The 19,332-nt window shown below is 40.2% G+C and overlaps 1 protein-coding gene across 1 annotated transcript in view; it reads left to right on the top strand.

The window, feature by feature from the left end:
* LOC308417377 (phospholipid-transporting ATPase ABCA3-like) overlaps window positions 1-19,332 on the top strand; it is a gene marked incomplete at both ends in the record, with an annotated part of 77,264 nt that overhangs the window by 19,634 nt on the left and 38,298 nt on the right. The window contains 6 exons of the mRNA XM_080912656.1: window positions 1,938-2,072; window positions 5,240-5,369; window positions 11,591-11,745; window positions 12,429-12,584; window positions 12,900-13,110; window positions 17,416-17,566. Coding sequence (XP_080768782.1) covers window positions 1,938-2,072; window positions 5,240-5,369; window positions 11,591-11,745; window positions 12,429-12,584; window positions 12,900-13,110; window positions 17,416-17,566 — 938 coding nt within the window. The remainder of the gene's footprint in view (window positions 1-1,937; window positions 2,073-5,239; window positions 5,370-11,590; window positions 11,746-12,428; window positions 12,585-12,899; window positions 13,111-17,415; window positions 17,567-19,332) is intronic.

Genomic DNA, 19,332 nt, shown 5'->3' with positions numbered 1-19,332 from the left:
TGTTGTGTAAAGTTTTTCTTTCTCCTTCAAACATGGCAGTTAGTTTTGCTGTGTATATTATTTTATGTTGGCTGTCATTGTTTTTAGGACTTGGAATGGATTTCACTGGGGGTTTTTGGCTTTCAAAGTTTCCACTGAGAAATCAACTGTTACTGTGATAGGTTGTGACTGGAATATTTTTCTCTTGCAACTTTCAGTATGTTTTCTTTGTTATACATACTTAGTGTTTTAACTATGATATAACATGGGAATGTTGTTTTTGCTTTGGCATTCTATGTGCTTTTTGTGTCTTTCATTAGTCATCTGGGTCTTTCCTTTAGTTTAAGAAAGTTTTATTTTTTTTAATTATCTTAAGAATCTGGAATATGCTATTAAGTTGAAATATCCTTCATCTGTCCCTATAATTTGAAGTTTGGCTTTTTCAAGTGTCTCACATTACTTGTGTGTTTCCTATCATGTATGTAGTGAGAATTTTGGTTTTTTTATAATCACAGAAATATTGTAAGAATATGTTTTTGTTTTAATCCCAGGTATGGGATATGGGGCTGATCAGATTGTCCACAGCACCTAGAAGCTGGCTATGATTTGCCTGATACTCTAGTAGGAGCATGGTTTTGCCAGCTGCAGATAGTTTTTGTGAGTGTGTGAAGTTTGGAATTCTGGGGACTTTTCAGATGATAAGCACACACACACACACACACACACACACACACACACACACACACACACTAGATTTATGATAAAGGGGGCTGTTTGGCCAGCTAGTGGCTGGATGCAGTTGTCACAGTTTGTCAAGTGGCTGAAATTGGATGTCCTGATAGTAAATATCAAACGACGCAAGAAACTCAACATCCTAATCAGCAGAAAGTAATCTAATGATATAGACATCCCCTTTCCCCTCTATCCTTTTTTCTTTCCTACCTAGTGTTGGGGGAGTTAGAAGGGTGGGATAAAGGTAAAGAAGGGCAACAGATAAAGGAACCTATAAAGTAGACGAAAGCCCAGCTACATGTACATATACATTTTTCTCTTGATTATTTGGTCTTGATTTTCTATTTTATCGTTGAGAGCTAATGTTCTATCCACTACTTGACTCACAGAGGCTTTCCTTTTAGTTATGAATTTGTTAGAGACAAAACAAGTTGAGGGAGAAGAGAAGATGTGGGGTTGGTTGGGACTAGAGGTTGGGAATGTCTTGGGTGGCATCAAGTAGACAGAGGGGACTATCCTGATGTACAAGTTGTTTCTTGCCCCAAGACAAAGTGTGGGGATAGATAAGTCTGGGTGGAAAGGTCATAGGTAATGTAAGAGAGTCTTATGAATAGGTGGTAAGAATTCTGGCTCAAACCTAAGCTGCTTTTCAGAGGCAATATAGAAAGGCTAGTCTAGGTTGGTGTACAGATTGTGAGAACCAGGCTAAATCAGGTAGTTTGAGGCAAAGGTGTGGATGAGAAAGTTGGGGTACTCTCCAGGCTTGGTCCTTGTAGAAACCTAGAGGTTGGTTGCAGCCCAGGGCATGTTGGATTAAACAGAAGTAAGTGATGTGGGATCCTTGGGGGCCTTGGGTTTGTGCTGCACGGGTGTGGGTGGCCAGACTAAGACTGTGAGTTCCAGAAGAGGCCTGGAGGGTTAAAGAAAAATGGGAATCTGCAGGGGTGCTGACCAAGCTAGACCTGGAAGAAGACATCAGTCTACAGACTAGATTCTAGAAAAGGACATGGGGAATTTGGGTACAGAGTCCATCTCAAATATTTATGATTTTAATATGACACTATATTCTGAGCTGTTGGAATTCAAATTATAGCTAGCTTGCTCCAAGATCTGATCTCAGGAATTATATGCAGCCTATCTCAGTATCAAACACTATTAGGTTAAAGTGTTTTCTAGAGTGTTCTTTTTCCATGCCACCAGCTAGATTATTTTTATTCCTTAACTAGCATTCTTATTGGTTTGGAGAACCACCTCAACAAAAACCCAAAATCACCCAACTCTATGAGAGTGTTGAAAGCAAGTATTTTGAAGCTGAACCAACTGATTTGACAGCAGGCATTCAGATCAAACACCTACGCAAGGTACTCTTCAATGACCCTCTTCCTAATGAGGCTGGGATTTAATTTGTATTCACTGTAAACTTTCCATGTGAGAAATAACAAAATATTCAAAATTGTTATTTATGCTAATCGGTCATAGCCATTGCACTTACTTCTCTAGAGAAAGATAAAAACGTTATCTTTCAGTACTTGATTCTACTAGAAGATAATCTGATCCACGTGACCTGTGGTGTACAGTCTATAAATGCTGCCTTTTTAGAGTGTAGTATCTACTGCAGCTTTGTAACCTTGAGTGCATAAACATTAATCTTTTATTTGCTAATGTTCTTCATTCATCTTCTGCTCTCTCCTTTGCCTGGGTGGTTGTTGGGGAGGGTGGAAGTGACACTTCGATCCATCAGTTTTGCTGGATTTTCGGTAAGTATGCAGCACAGGTGACTCATGTTTTCTGGTATTTTCTTCTCTCTGGGATCTGCACATGCTTGAGATCTAACTCTGTAGCTTGAAGATGCTCCAGAATGTAGACAGTGTTTATTCTCTTACAGACTTTTCCTAGCTTTTTTATATTACAAAAACTCTCTGTTTGGCTTTTATCAATCTAGGTGCAGCATTTATCTTTTCTCTAGACTCCAAGCCTTTTGTCAACTTTTTTGTGAATATTTGTAACCTGTAATATAGTTAGAGCTATAGGCAGTTTACTCAAGGAACCATTTCCCCAGCTGTACTTAGTGTGTATGTGTGTGTGTACATACATATATTCCATGTATACATATTCACAAATATGTCTCATATATGTATGTGAGTATATCTTTTCCCACCGTTTGCCGCTAAGAATGTTCTCTAATGCATATATAGAGCACTTCACTATTCCCTATACTTCTATACTTGCATATTCAGGATCACAAAAATGTTCAAAAAAACTGAGGATCTTATATCCTGTTCATTCATTGTTTCTTTCTTTCTTTTTTTTGCATTAATTCATTCTTGCTCCTGGGGACACAGCAGTAAAAAAGAAAGAAAGAAAGAAAGAAAAGAAAAAACTCAGAAAAAAGTTTATTCATGGAATTTTCATTTTAATGTGAGTCAAAGTATCTTAGCGTTTAGTAAATAAGATAATCATAATGTGTGTTAATACCACTAGAAAAATCAAAACTGATAGTGGCATAGCAATTCTATAGAGGGGTGGGGAAAAGAAATACATTAGATTATGCAAGGGAGCTTCTCTAGAAATCTGCCCATTGTGGATGTGACTGCCCCAACCAAAAGTCAGCTCTGTTGAGCAAAACCACCTCAGCCTAGATTAGGTGTGTTTCTCCAGTATATCTTATGTCAACGGCTGCACGAAATGGATGACTCAGCTCAGCTCCACAGTACTGTCTACAGTTTGGCATTGGTTCCGGAGACTTTAACATTGGTTAGATGAGGGATTAAGACTCAGTGGCTGGAAGAAATGGATATTAGTGGACAACCCAGAACTGACTTGTTTCATTAGCTGATTGGTGACTTTTAAACTAAACCTTTGGGAAATCAGGGGCTCTGGTTTGGATGCAAGAACTTAAAGCATGTTTTAAAGCCTGGAGCTTATGTGTAGTGAGAATACTTGGGAAGAGACCCTTCCTGCCATTTGGTGCAACCTGAACCAGCATTTTATTTTATTTTATTTTATTAGGTACTCTCTGTATTTACATTTGAAATGTTATTCCCTTTCCCTACCCCGCTCCTATCCCCCTTCCACTTGTCTTCATGAAAAACCCTCTCCAGTCCATTGCCTTGGCATTCCCCTATCTTGGGAAGACATGCCCTCCCTGGACAAAAAGCCTCTTCTCACATTGATGCCAGACATTGCTATCTCCAGCTACATATGCAACTGGAGCCATAGGTCTCTCAATGTGTGCTCAGTGGTTGGTGTTTTAGTCTATGGGAGTTGTGGAGGGTTTGGTTGGTTGATCATGTTGTCCTTCCCATGAGGTTGCAACCCCTTTCATCTCTTTCAGTACTTTCTTTAACACCTTCATTGGGGTCCTCGTGTTCAGTCCAATGCTGGACCAGCATCTTCATTGTAAGGGATATATCGAGAGGAATTCCTACTTTAATTCTATGTGCAAGGACTTGGTTCCCAGGCCGTACAGTTATATTCTAGATTACTAAAGTACTTTACAACTCAGTTGTTGTTTAATGAAAAAACAATAAGGGCTCTGAAAAGTTTGCATGGTACCCACATTTACTGCACATTAGCACTGTCTTTCCTGGGGACTCTGTCATTCTTAATTCTTCAGGATGTTTCACCTTGCTGATGAATTTGAAGGAAAATTATGGGTTTGGAAATTATTTAGCTTCTACTAGTTGCTAGACTGTAAGTTGCTAGACTCTTTCTAGCTTTTTTTTTCACTCTGAACAAAAAGACTGCTCATCTATATGAAAGATATTTTAGGTGAGCACTCAGAGTGGTTTTCAGCTGGTCTGCCTTCAAAGACACACACTCACACCCACCCACACACCACTCTGTTTCTCTTCTGTCTCTTTTTCTTTGTTTCTGTGTGTGTTTCTGTATGATTTATGATATGTGTAAGTGCATGTGTGTGTGCATATGTGCACATGCATGGTTACATGAAAATAGTCACGTGCCACAACTCACACATAGAGGTCAGAAGACACACTGAAGGTGTCAGTCCTAGCCCCACATCTTCTTTGAGGCAAAGTCTCTGATGGGTTTTTTTGACTGTGCATGCTAGACAAGATGGCCCAATAGCTTCAAAGAATTCTCCTGTTTCTGCCTCCCATATTCCTGTTGGAGCATTGGAATCATGGAGGTGTCCAGCTTTTATGTGGGTTCTGAAGATTAGAACTCAGATCCTTATTCATGCACAGCAAGTCCTTTAGTCTACTGAGCAATGTCCTTTGTTCCCCAGATACTGACTGAAGAAGACTGTGGCATTACCAGCTTCATTAAAACAAAGCAGAAATAAATGAGATCGTTTGTGAAGGGTTATATCCATACTGTGTAATTCTAACACTCACATATCTTTAGATAGATGTCTCCTCTTTGCTGGTTTTCTTTATTACCATCTATTTTCCCATGAGATTAATATGGAGTCTCATTTTGTCCATAAAGTGTTGCTGTGAGTACTTACTCTTCCAAACTGATTATGAAGACTGCTTAGTTAATGCTTATGGGCTTCCACCAACAGGTATTCCAAGAGAATAACACCCCCAAAGTTGCCATCAAGGACTTGTCATTGAACTTATATGAGGGACAGATCACTGTTCTCCTGGGACATAATGGGGCAGGAAAGTCCACTACTCTATCTATCCTCTCAGGTAGGTGAGACTCAATCAGCTCAGTTCAGAGGGACCCTTACTCAGAAAAATAGGTGTTAAGCTCAGTCCAGAGGGACCCTTACTCAGAAAAATAGGTGTTAAGCTCAGTCCAGAGGGACCCTTACTCAGAAACTGGAGATAAAGTCATGAGATTTGCAAGATACAGTTTAATAGTCTGTTTTGTCTTCAAGTTAATAAGTAATGTAAAATTTTTAAAGTTTGTGTTTTGGGGGAGATATTACATAATGATTAAATATCAATACTTGAAGAATACAGTACATTTTTAGTGTGTATGTATCAAAATCCTCAAAGCAAAACCTGAAAATTTGAAAAGGCAGTGGACACAGTGGCATCTCAGAAATTAAAAACACAAACAAAACCCAACAACCTGGTGAGGATTAAGAACAATCAGTTGAGCTTGTATGCAGAGGCCAAAAGTCAATGTCCTGAATCACTGCTCCACTTGATTTATACATTTTGAGACAGTTTCATGGTGAAATCAGAGCTCACCCTTTTCGCTATTATGGCTGATTTGCAAGCCCTAGGAATGATTTTTGATCTGCCTCAGCCCCTACTCCTATTTTACCATTTACCAGAAGCAACAGCAGCAACAACAACAACACCCGTCAGTGCAGGAGTTAAAGTCACACCAGTGAACCTGGTTTTTATGTGAGTTATGGGAATCTAAACTCAGGGCTTTGTGCTTGTACACTTTACTAAATGAGTCACCTCCCCAGACCAAGAAATCTTATAAAAGAAAAAGGGAGGAGGAGCAGAAAGAGGGAGAGGGAAAGGAGGGGGAACATAAGGAGAGGGGAAGGAAAGGCAGAAGAGAGGAAACGGGGGAGGCAGGACCAAGTGTGACCTGGTGAAGTGTGTGAACCAAAGTAAAACGTTCATAATTGGAAATTAACAGGTGGTGTGGGCTGGCAAAGGAGAGAATCAGTGAATTTGAAGAAGCACTGATAGGTGCTATTTGAGTAACAGAAAAAGGAAAATCAACAGCATCAGAGAAATAGAGGCACCTTTAACTACACTGAATGTGTGTATATTATCAGTGTCAGGAAAAGGAGAAGAAAGAATTCTAGGAAATAAGTTGAAAATATCATATGGCATATTCGTGAAACCAACAAATCTTTAATAAGATAAACTTAAGTCCACACCCAATGCATAAAAGGAAATTCCAAAAAACAGAAAAGGTTGGAAGCTCCAAGAGTGTCATTCATCACGTGCACCACAGCCTCCGAGACACTAAGGAAGAGACTTTTTATCAGACACAACATGGGCCACATGGGAACAAGGCAACACATTAAACTGATGAAAGAAGGAACCGACAGTCAGGGGGTTGGGGACACTTTTCAAAAAAAGCACATGAAAGAATGACACCCCAAGATGAGCAAAACCTAGAGTGCATGTCTAGAAGTCTGCCTTGCCAGAAATGCTAGGGGACTGACTCTTCAGGCTGAATCTAAGTAGACCCAGGTAGAAATGTAAATGCACACACTCACCATTACCACTAAATAAGTGTGATTGTCAAAAAGATGCTATGTTGTATCTTACTATGATAATAATATGAATCCATAGGAGGAAATGAGAAGAGCCGTGTTGTCTTACTTATGTTTTCTACTGCCTTGAAAAGACCCCATGACCACAGCAAGCAGGACAAGGAAAATATTTAATTGGAGCTGGCTTATAGGTTCACAGGTTTAGTTCTTTATTATCATAGTGGGAAGAATGGTGGAACACAGGCAGTTATGGTGCCAGAGATGGAGCTAAGAGTTCTATATCTGAATCTGAAGCAAAAGGCAGCAGGAAGAGAAAGAAGAGGGAGGGAGGGAGGGAGGGAGGGAGGGAGAGAGAGGGGGGGGGCCTGGCTTGAGCATTTGACACCTCAAAGACTATTCCCAATGGCACACTTCCTTTAACAAGCCACACTGATTCCAATAAACTCACACCTTCAAATAGTGCCACTCCTTTGTGACCAGCATTCAAATCTATGAGCCTATGGAGACCATTCTTATTCAATGTTAAATAAGTGTCCTTCTTCAACAATCTTTACTAATACATTTTCATCATTTCCTTAATAAACAAAAATATACATACAGATGTTGTGCATGATCAAAAAAAGAGGTGGAACTATGTAGATGTTATAACCACTCAATTCTCTGGCATTAAATTATTATTGATTTGTAATGTCTCCAAAACAACTATTAAGATAAATAAAAAGCAATGGCAGTCAGGACTGAAGGCACATGCCTGTGACCCCTGCACGTAAGAGGTAGTAGCAGGTAGATAAGTAGTTACGGTCATCCTCACTACATAGCAAGTTCAAGGCGTCCAGGGCTACGTGGGACTCTATCTCAAAGAAACAAGCAATAGTAAAGAAGCTATGAAAGGAATAAAAATATTATGATATAAATGTTTGATAGAACATTCGATAGAAATGGGTGCAGTGGTTTTAATATGTTTGACAAGAGATAGCTAAGATTAGACCTCATGCTACAGCTGAACTTGGTACTGTATAAGAATAACCTAGGTGGCACTAGTTTAGAAGGCATGATGGAGTTATGGAGAACAGCTGAGACTCATCACTATGCGAGGCCATGGAAGGGCATTGGTGAAGGTACAGCCTCAGTTGCAGTTGACTGCCCAGGTCTGAAGGGGTCATACAAAGAAGTTAAGTCTTGGCACCATGAATAGAGCCTATTGGTGAAGCCTAGTTGCAGCAGAAAATCCCAGTGTATTGGAGATGCCAGTACTATGAAATGACCACCAAAAACAGCAACAACAGTGGAGCCTAGACTGATACAGACAAAGGAGTTAGAGAAGTAACATTCGAACCATTTAGAGGAGCCCAGAAGATCATGTGTGGATCTTGAAGTTGAAGTTGACTTGGGGACCCCAAGATGCCAAAGCTGCGAGATAGCTGCTAACAAGGAGTATAACCAGCTCATGAAAAAGAAGTTTGTTGCTGTCAACAAAGATGGAAAAGGAATTGGAGATCTGAAGACTGCTTTGATGTCAGATGTTGAGATGCAGAGTTTGGAATTTGCTCAGCTTGTTTCCTGTCTTGCTTTGGAGATTACAGCTAAGTGATTAGATGAATCTCAGAAGAGACTTTGAACTTTAGACTTTTAACATTGTTGAGACTGCTATAGACCATGTGCACTTTGGAAAGTTAAACTAATGTATTTTTTATTATGCTATGGCTTATAGGGCCCCATAGACTTTTTTTATTTGAACAAGCCTTTGGGAGCCAGAGAGTAGTATGTGGTGGTTTGAATATGCTTATGCTAAGGAATGATACTATTAATGGGTGTGGTCTTGTTGGAGTAGGTGCGGCCTTGTTCAAGGAAGTGTGTCACTGTGGAGGTGGGCAATGAGATTCTCCTCCTAACCATGTGGGAGCCAGTCTTCTCCTGGTGCCCCTCAGTGAAGAGACAGAACTCTCAGCTCCTCCTGCACCACGCCCACCTAGATGCTGCCATTCTCCCACCTTGATGATAATGGACTGAACCTTTGAACCTGTAATCCAGCCCCAATTAAATGTCCTTATAAGAGTTGCCTTGGTCATGATGTTTGTTCACAGCTGTTGAAACCTAAGACAATTCGTAAGAAAAGGAACAGGAGGAACAGAGAACTAAGGAGCACAGAAAATAAAAGAAGGTGGCAGCTAAAAACCCAACCAATATCAATAATTGTATTAAATGTGGGTTATTTGCTTCAAAACCCAGGAGGCATCCAGGAGCAATAGCAATGACCTGTGTTGTTTAAGGGTCTCCTAGACTCCTCTGTCAGTGCTGGAAAAGGTTTCTCATACCTGGTCCTGAGTTTATTACATAGTCTATGATTCTTGTGGATGAGCACAATTACCCCAAGTGGCATAACTTCATTTAAAATAAAAATACATGTACACACACACATACACACACACCACAATTTTAGATAGACAAGATAATATGATTCCAATGTCTTTTTAGACCATCCTTAGTGTTTATTTTTTTCCAGCTCCCTTTCTTTCCCCCTACTGTTAAACCCATTATCCCACTTTCCCCCATCCTCTTCTTTATAACGCCTGATATGTCCTGCTCCTCCACATTCTGCTACTCACCCCCTCCCCCTGTCCCTTATCTATAAGTCTGAATACTTATTTTTATACACACAGATCTGTGTAGCTTTCACTACTCAACAAAGAATATTCTTCCTGCAATAGATGGAGACTATTAGAAAAATCCACGACTGCACAACATGCAGATAATTATAACCATGAGGTTCTAACCCCAACTGATAAATATGCATCACAACCCCTACATCTAAGGCTCAGGGATAATTGATGAAGAGGGGGAAGAAAAATAGTCTAGAACCAAAGGCCCAGGAAATCTACTGTTCGTGCCCCATGACCTTCAAAAACATGGTTACCCAAACAAGCATAAAGACAGCATGAGCTGATATGCTAATGTGAGCAGGGGAAATTCCACTTGGTCCCATTCCTACATGAAAAGCTACAGTTGGCTAATAACTACTGAGACAGAGAGAAGAGCTCATCCTTTGTCCAATCCCAAGTGGTCAGTGCTGGACACTTACATATACGTAGAGAGAAATGGTCATAGTGGGTTATATGTATATACATGGACATATATGTATGTGTGTGCATGAAACAATAACAAAACACCATGAATATGGAGGAAGATACTGGAGAAATTGGAGGAAAGTGTATAGAAATGATGTATAGATTCAGATTATTAGTCTATAAAAAAGGACTATCAGATGCAATAAAATATGCTCTATCACTATAGTGTCTTTAACACTGGTTAGAGACTAAGATGTAAATACATTGAAAGTAAAAAAGATGTATCCTGGAGTGGAAATCCAATTGTCAGAAAAAAATAAACTTTAAAACTATAAAATAGAAACATATTTGATGATTACAAAACTCTGGGTGGTGGGCCCATGATAGAAGCTAGATGTCAGAAAATGGCAGTTGCATTTTAGAACAACTAAAATCAGAATAATGTGTTTAATATAAAAAATTATCATGAAAAGGGGTCAGACTCCAGGACAACAGAGGCGACTTGTGACCATAGTCCCTCTGGCTGTTTTCTAACAGAATTTATTAATAGGGAATCTGTCAAGTCTGTAGTCCCAGCTACTTAGGAGACTGAGGTTGGAGGATCCCTACAGCCCTAAAGTTCAACAAACCAGTCTGAGCAACATAAAATCCTTTCTCAGAAAAGATTACCTAGTTACCACATTTAAAGTAATATTTCGCTTTATGAAAATTAGCCACTGATTACAGCTGCCTAAGACCGTATGACCGTCTGAACCATTTTGAAATTATTTTGGGTGACTAGATAATTTTTTCCACCAACCAGAATTTAAGTTCTTCAAGGATAATGGTTTCATGGTGTGGGTTTTCCAGCTTAAAAAGTGTCTTTCCAGGCTGGAGAGATGGCTCAGTGGTCATGAACACTGACTGCTCTTCCAGAGGTCCTGAGTTCAAATCCCAGCAACCACATAGTGGCTCACAACCATCTGTAATGGGATCTGATGCCTTTTTCTGGTGTATCTGACAGCTACTGTGTACTCATATAAATAAAATAAAATAAAATAAAATAAACCTTTTTTTTAAGTGTCTTTCTGAGTCTGTTGCAGGCCACAGACTGTATGATAAATATTAACTGTTGACAAGTAGCTGGAAGTGGTTTTGGACTCTCCCTGTGTTACACTACCATGCTCCTGCAACTGGGTAATTTTTCCCTTCTCCACTGAATATTGGAAACCACAGCATACAGGGAAGCAGGGACGTGCGATAAATTATTCCTAACATGATCCTAGAAGAGGCAGCAAGTATTGTCAGTAATCTACCATGCTAGTGAGCAATCCATGTGTAGACTTTGTCAGAAAAACCCATGAGCATGTTTCCTGTTTGTGTTTCTTCTTCTTCTTCTTCTTCTTCTTCTTCTTCTTCTTCTTCTTCTTCTTCTTCTTCTTCTTCTTCTTCTTCTTCTTCTTCTTCTTCTTCTTCTCCTTCTCCTTCTCCTTCTCCTTCTCCTTCTCCTTCTCCTTCTCCTTCTCCTTCTCCTTCTCCTTCTTCTTCTCCTTCTTCTTCTTCTTCTTTCTTCTTCTTCTTCTTTTTCTTCTTCTTCTTCGTGTGTGTGTGTGTGTGTGTGTGTGTGTGTGTGTGTGTGTGTGTGTGTGTTTCATCTTCTGCCCGGTTCTAGGTCTCTATCCCCCAACCAGTGGAGAGGCCCATGTTCATGGAGAAGACATCTCGAAGCATATGGATCAAATCAGGAGTTCCTTGGGCTTATGTCCTCAACAGAACCTGTTGTTTGATCACTTGACAGTAACAGAACACCTTTATTTCTACTGCAGGGTAAGCCAAGGATAGCCCCGAACCCCAACCCCAATTCCCTCTTAAGATAGATCACCAACTCCCAATACCCTTATTCTTAAAAAGCTCAAGAAATGATTTGAGACGAATTTTCCTCTAACCATGAGGAGTGGAAAGGAAGGACGAAGGACCAGAGAGCTGATGTGTGGATGGAGCTGATGTGAGATATTTGTAGGAATCCGAGGTCAGGGGTGGAGGGAAGCAGGGCCTTTGGGACAACTGTACTCATGAACCCATAACAGCTCTGGTCGCCTTCACAGTCCTGCACAAGACTGAGCCAGTCAACAGTACAGCATAGACTGAAAGGACAAGCAAAGCCCCACCTTTAGAAGAAGAGCTTTGGCAGCGACTGCTACTGAGATAGGGAAAGTAGAAGCCGTTAGGGGACCCATGCTTCTGGAAGTGGTCCAGCGTGCAGACAGACAGCACTGACTAAACCCAGTGGCTTATGAAAGCCAGAGTGAAGTTGGGAGGCAGGCATAGTATCGAGTGCTGAGAGGAGTCAGAAGAGGAGTCAGAAGAGGAGTCAGAAGAGGAGTGGGAGACTGGTATGATCAAAATACATGATATACGCACACGCGATTCTCAAAACCAGAACGTGATTTTTGAAAGAAACTCCCAAGACTATTGGAAGTGCCATGAAAACTCTTGTCTCCTTCTTCTAGATAAAAGGAGTAGCTCAAAGGATGTATCTTGAAGAAACTAACCACATGCTGTCAGCTTTTAACCTGATGGAAAAGCGTGATGTGTTTTCAAAGTCACTGAGTGGAGGCATGAAGCGCAAACTCGCCATCATTATAGCCCTGATAGGGGGCTCCAAGGTAAAGGGCAAAAGCTAGCAACAGGTAACACTGTGCTACAACTGGTATAAAAGTTCAAGTAATACAAATCTAGAAGCTGGCACAGATTTAACACTTTGAAAGCAGCTCCATCGGTCCATTGTCAACCTCGTTGGTATAAAATAACCATGGGTTTGGCTTTAGTACAAAAGTCCTAGTCTCATATTAAACTTACTATCTTTGCTCAGTCTGATATTTCACTTAAAAAGAAAAGCTAGAGCCTAGTATAGGTAGGACCCTCCCCCCACCATGGGACCAGTGCATGTTTACTTGGTCATAGAATTGTTCTGTCTCTAGGTGGTGATACTTGATGAGCCAACATCTGGCATGGACCCAGCCTCAAGGAGGAGAACCTGGGATATCCTTCAAACATATAAAGAGAATCGTACCATCCTGTTGACCACCCACTACATGGATGAAGCTGATGTGCTGGGTGATCGCATTGCTATCATGGTCCAGGGAACCTTGCGATGCTGTGGCTCTTCAGTCTTCTTGAAAAGACTATATGGTCCATTTTCTTTGCTTATTTTTAGGATACTGTTAGCTAAATAATACTCATAATCCCCATTGGTTTTGTATGTATTGTCAAAACTTGAAGGATTCATTATGCTGCGTTCAACAAATATTCGGCTACAAGTCCTTTGAAGAGTAGTTTAGATTTTTCTTTAAAGTTATTTCCCACATCTAAGTTCTGTGTTTATTGTATCATATTATCCATTCTCTAACATGCATTCTAGGTAATTGTGATCTGGTGTGATGATAGTGTGATCTTTCAGTGAGATGATGACTATATTCGGAGATATAGAAATAAAGATAGGAGGGGGATTGGTATCTTTCTAATTTCCCTGGTGGTTTTTGGTGTAACTCATTGGCTCTTTAAAGCACATGTGGCCCAATCACACAGAATTCTGAACTGCCAAGCCTTTCTCTGTTACTGATTTATAACCTACTTTTATCTGAGAAGGGAGTTTGTCTTTCGGCATCTGCATTGACTCATACTGGACATGGTCCTGTGGTCACAGAAGAGTATGTGTTCTGCTGAGTTATAAAGGATTCTCTACTTCTGTCTCTTGTCAAACATCAGGGCAAAGAGCTGTGAATGCTCACTTTACTTACCTGTTATGTGTTTCTGGGTCCATTTCTACTACTTTGCCCCTGGATAAGCATTATCTCATGCTACATTATTATCTGATGCTATCTAGAACCTTTGACTGGTTTCTATAACACGTGTGTTATGTTGCCAAATGTGTAAACTTGTTGGGGAAATGTTTTGTCAAGAGTTTTGCACCTCTTGCCAATATCCTGCAGTATTAGTATTTCAATAAATCCCAGCACGTAATTACTAACTGCCAATAATTATGAGTTATTACTTACTAGTTTCTATGTCCCATCTTCACTGCTCTTGACCCAATTCAGCAGCCCCCTGGGTCACATTCACTTGGCCTTTTTATGTGGCTCTGCTTCTCTGTCCTACACACTCTTCAGGCATGGCATCTTTCTTCTTCCTCCTTCCTCGAAGTCCCAGGAAACCCAAAACCCCGCCAATATCTCTCCTCTCCAGCTACTGGCTGTTGGCATCTTTATTTACCAATCAGAATTAATTGGGAGTAGGTTCCCAGAAGCTATGTATAAGATCCTCTGGTGTAAACAGTTTTGCAAGACCCAATTAACATTAGGATATAAACAGCTAAAACATCCAGTTGGAGCATTTTGTGCATCGAGACCTGCTTTTCACTTTTACTAGTATGGGCCCAGGTACCGTTCAGGAGGTATATTTCAGATCTATGGCTGAATCATGAGTCCCATGGAGTCTTCATTACATTTCTGGACTGATCATCATTGATTCTTCACTTTGGCTTAGCTATGTAAACTCTAGTCTTTTGTGAGGTGATAAAGGGATTTTTCTTTAAAAAGACAAATCCAATCACATAGTGTCTCTTGGTGTGTCTATAACCTGTCACACAGCAAAGACTAAAGGAGCCACCATTATGAAGTTTCTGTGGGTATTTATCTTAACTTTTAGTTATGTGGGTATGTCGTGTGTTGGTGTGTATGTTCATGTGTCCATATAGAGAGGCCAGAGGAAGACATTGGGTGTCTTCTACTATTGTTCTCTGCCGTATTCCTGAGACAGGTTCTCTCAGTAAAGCAGAAAGAAGGCAATGCCAGGATCTGCCATTCCTCACCCTCCAGCTTTGGCATTATAGGCCTGCATGCCATGATGGATGTCCTTGTGTGCTAGGGGTTCAAACTCGGGTCCTCACACTCAAACAGAAAGTGCCCTTCTGCACTGAGCCATCGCTCCAACTCAGAGATCTGTGCAAAATCATCTGCACAACTCATAGCTGTAGTCTTGTTCTAGGAAGTGTTCAGGAACCTCGAAGACCATCAAAGAGCTGCTTTTGATGCAATCACAACTGGGTTTCTATTCAAGCTTGAGCTTGGGCCTCCTGCCAAACCCGACACAACAAGATGGGAAGGTGGATCCCCAAGTCTCATTTCAGGCAAGCATTTATAGAGGCCAGCAAACAAACAAGTGAGCTTCTAGCCTGGCACACATTGGATTGGGGAGAGAAGGTCATTATGACCTTTAACATAATTGGCTGTTGCTGGGAGCCAAACCATAAATAAGCATCACTTCTGTTTTTCTCCTGATTTTTGGTTGTTAGGAAATGAAGGACCAGGGGCAGGCTCGTAATCTGGGGGTGCAGATTTGTTGAGGAGTAACCTGGAAGCTGGTACTAGGTGCCAGTTTGTTAGTTAACTCAAGTTCAACCTTAGGCCAGGTTCTTTATGATGGAGTCTGAACCCAGAGATCTGGTCTCTCAATCTGACTTACCCTCCCTCTCTGATTTCTAACTGGCCAGTTCAGGTGTGGCACTGGAAGCTGTTGGTATTCTCACTTGCTGCTTCTCCATGCAAAAATCACCTCCAAGCAAAAGTGTAGTGATTGCACACCCCACTTCTTTGTCCTCTCCCAGGTACACCCACTCTCCGCTGCCTCTCGTCCACCTCCTGTGGAGCTGTGCTTTCACATTTCTTCACTTCTTTCAAATGTTCATGGTGAAAGCTCTGTTAGGCTCTCCCAATGTCACCATGGCCGTGAGCTAAACTCACCTTCACTTGTTATAAATGTGTTCAAAGGATGTGTAAATTTCATTTGACAGAATCTTGATAACATTTTTCAGGATGTAATTTTACAAGGACACATTGGAATGTCCTATTGCTTTCTACTGTATGATAACTAATTGTCCAGCTGTGGTATTCTCTGTGTTCTTATTGTTTTCTACTGTATGATAACTGATTGTCCACCTGTGGTATTCTCTGTGTTCCTATTGTTTTCTACTGTATGATAACTGATTGTCCACCTGTGGTATTCTCTGTGTTCTTATTGCTTTCTACTGTATGATAACTGATTGTCCACCTGTGGTATTCTCTGTGTTCCTATTGCTTTCTACTGTATGATAACTGATTGTCCACCTGTGGTATTCTCTGTGTTCTTACACTTCTTTTTTCTTCCCATGTCTAATCGGATCACTCTTAGTGATCTTTTGTCAGGATTATTGAATCTTTCTTTTTCTCCTTCTACTCTGCTGCTGAGACTATGCAATAACTTCTTTGTACTTCCCTGATGTTTCCACTGGCTTTCATTTGTAGTTTTATTATCAGTTTGCAAATTTTCTGATTGACTCAACCCTTTGTTTTTTATTTCTAATATTAATGTATTTATTATGATTGTTCTATAGCCTTTGTCCTGCAATTTCTACCTCTAGGCCAGTCTCTGCTTCTAATTTTCTATACTATACAGTATTATGTTTGTTATATGCCCTTGCTTATTTCTTTGTATAGTTTGTAATTTTATTTTTAAAATGGCAGTGGAAACTAAAGGCTGTGATATTTATCTCAAAGTATATACACTTACCTTCGTCTGGCCCTATGCATGCATGCTAAAGTCAGCAGAATCTGTATTTGGGCAATCCTTTAGCATGGTACAGCTTTGTTTGAATTTTGCTCATGGCTCTCTTTAAATGTCTTAAGAAGGAAACAGAATATGAGATCTTGAGACAGATATAGGAAGATGGTGTTTCCTTTATGCTACAGTCCAAGTCCCATCCTTCTGACTCTGATAACATCCTCTTTGACTTTCATCCTAATTCTCTGCTCTGTGTATTTATTTCTTCAGTACCCTGCTGCTCACTTGCAAGTACCAGAATGCCATTGCTAGGAGCACAAATCCTGGAGTGTAGACTTATCCCCTACCTAGAGTTAGGAAAGAGTGAAAGAGAAAGAGTGAAAGAGAAGAGAGACAAAAGAAGACTTGAGGGGGTGGAATAATGAGAGGAGAAAAGGAAGGAGGAAACCCGGGGTGTCTGGAGGGAGAGGAAGACAGAGGGTAAGCAGAAAGTTTCACAAAAAAAGTCTCAAATCTTTAAAGAAAATAACTTTTACTGAATTTATGTAGTTTCTGACATATAACATGGACCCAGGAAGCACCTGCTTAATAAATATTAACCCGTTTTCTCCAATTTCAGCATCAGTAAGTAGAGATGTCAGGGAGCTTTGAATGTTATCTCTGTTCTATCTGGTTTTATAATCCAGATCATTATTGATACCTTGTAGAACTATGTATAACTATATCATTAATTATGATTATATTGTATAATGCTGTGCTCTATAGAGTTGTAATCAAATAACCCACAGCATGCTCTATCTTCCTCTAACATACCTAAACCATAGAAAGCCAGGTATAGTCTCATAAAAATATGGAAATTCCAAAAGCATTCAACTTGGTCATCTGAATTGAATTTCTCAGGTGTTGGAAGTCACATAGTCATGGTGAAGGAATCTTACTGTGACATTGATGAAATCTCAAAACTGATCCATTCCTATGTACCAACAGCCACCCTGAAGACTAATGTTGGAAATGAGTTATCTTTTATTCTACCCAAAGAACATACACACAGGTATGGATCTAGAGTATGCTAACCAGTTGATTTCTAGATGGTCAGGAATCGTTGTTTTTCTCATTTTTTTTCCTGGCTTGGCAAATAAGATTCATTTCAGAAGACAAAACTTCTGTCATAGATAACACTTGAACTGAAAGGGGGCAGGTACCCCTGCTTGTTACCACTTGCTAGAGTTAATGGGTGATATTGGATGTTTTGTTGCCCTTAGAGTCACTGTGACTACTAGTACATGGAGTGAAGAAAAGAAATAATAAAAGGGTAGCAGTGACGTACTTTCCTAACATGCACAGGCTATAAATTCAATCCCAGATTACACATACACACTCCACGAGTACCAATAGTAACAGCCTGGCAAAGTGATGCATACCTTCAATCCTAGAATAAGACATGAAACAAGATTATGAGTTTGGAACCATCATAAACTATAAAATGAAACATTGTCTCCACTAATAAAATGAAAAATAATAAAGACAGCTTACATGGTGGTTCTTGGATTAAGGATGACAAAACCCCACCAGGAATAGGTAGTTGTGTAATATATTAGTGTGCAATCCACCAATGCCATCCACCAGTTTGTCATCCACTAATGGACTAGAACAAAGCTCCAGTAAGAGACCAGAGTAAAACAATGACATGTAACAGAGAATCTGAAATAAAATTCTAAGTAATAATGGGGAGGCCACAGGTGATGTTCACAACTTAGCTGCGAATGGCAGTTAAGATCCATCTGGAGCTACGCAATCTTCCTAAAGGAGACTCCCAGATAAAACACCCAATAGTACTCTCAAGTCTACCTGCCCGTCTTGAGTCACATGAACACAAGGAGCAACCTCAGAAGAGATCAGAAGCAGACCTAAACATGGAAGGACTTGGAGGACAATGGTGATGGTTCATGTGGACAGTAGGAACTCTGTGAGATGGGTAACTAACTCATGGTAGGTTTCTGAGCCATAAAATCAGATGCCTAATGGTAGGCTCTGGCAGAACTAAAGAAAACTATTGAGCTTAGACACTTTGCTCTGGGACAGCTTTAAACTAGAAAATGAGAAGTAAAAGCTCAAAAAATAAATAAATAAAAGAATGACATGTGAATCTAGTTACTTAGAATATACTATAAAAACAATAGTATGATGGTTAAATCCTGAGTGATTTTCATTCCACCCACACTTCTCATGGCTGACAGTGCTTGAGCACACACCGTGACCTGCCAGACATTGTCTAACATCCATTTGTCTGAAGAAAGAACACAGAAGAGAACCAAAGGATCCCCCTGCCACATGCCTGGTCTCCAGGGCACCAACTCTATGAGCAGGAGAATCTTGAGATTCATAGCAATGCTGTATAAGGTTGTCTAACAGTGTTGAGATTGGTTAGAATGGAGTCGAACTTTAAAACACAACTGTAGGAAGGCAAACAACAGTTTAAGAAAAAGCATAGATTTGTATGAGATTCTGCTGTGCCTTGGTATTGTCACAGACTTAAAACACTTGGCCTTGGAGACAGAGATGGGTGGGGCAACAGTGGGCTATAGTAAGAGGAGAAATAATTGTGTGAAACTCTTGCAAACTACAAGGAAGCCATGCACAGTGTATTCTAATGAGAGGCCACATAGCACAGTAAAGGGATTGGTTCTGGGAGAGCCAGGTGAGTTTAAGCTGACTGATGCTTTCCTGAATTTTTCATTTTATACATTTTCCTGTTATTCTGTTTTCTCCATTCTTGTATAAGAGAGTTTAGTTTGATTGAACCTCATTGCTTGTTTT

This window comes from Micromys minutus, assembly GCF_963924665.1.
Source record: "Micromys minutus genome assembly, chromosome: 2".
Taxonomy (NCBI): Eukaryota; Metazoa; Chordata; class Mammalia; order Rodentia; family Muridae; genus Micromys; species Micromys minutus.
This window is presented reverse-complemented; position numbering and strand designations above follow the sequence as displayed.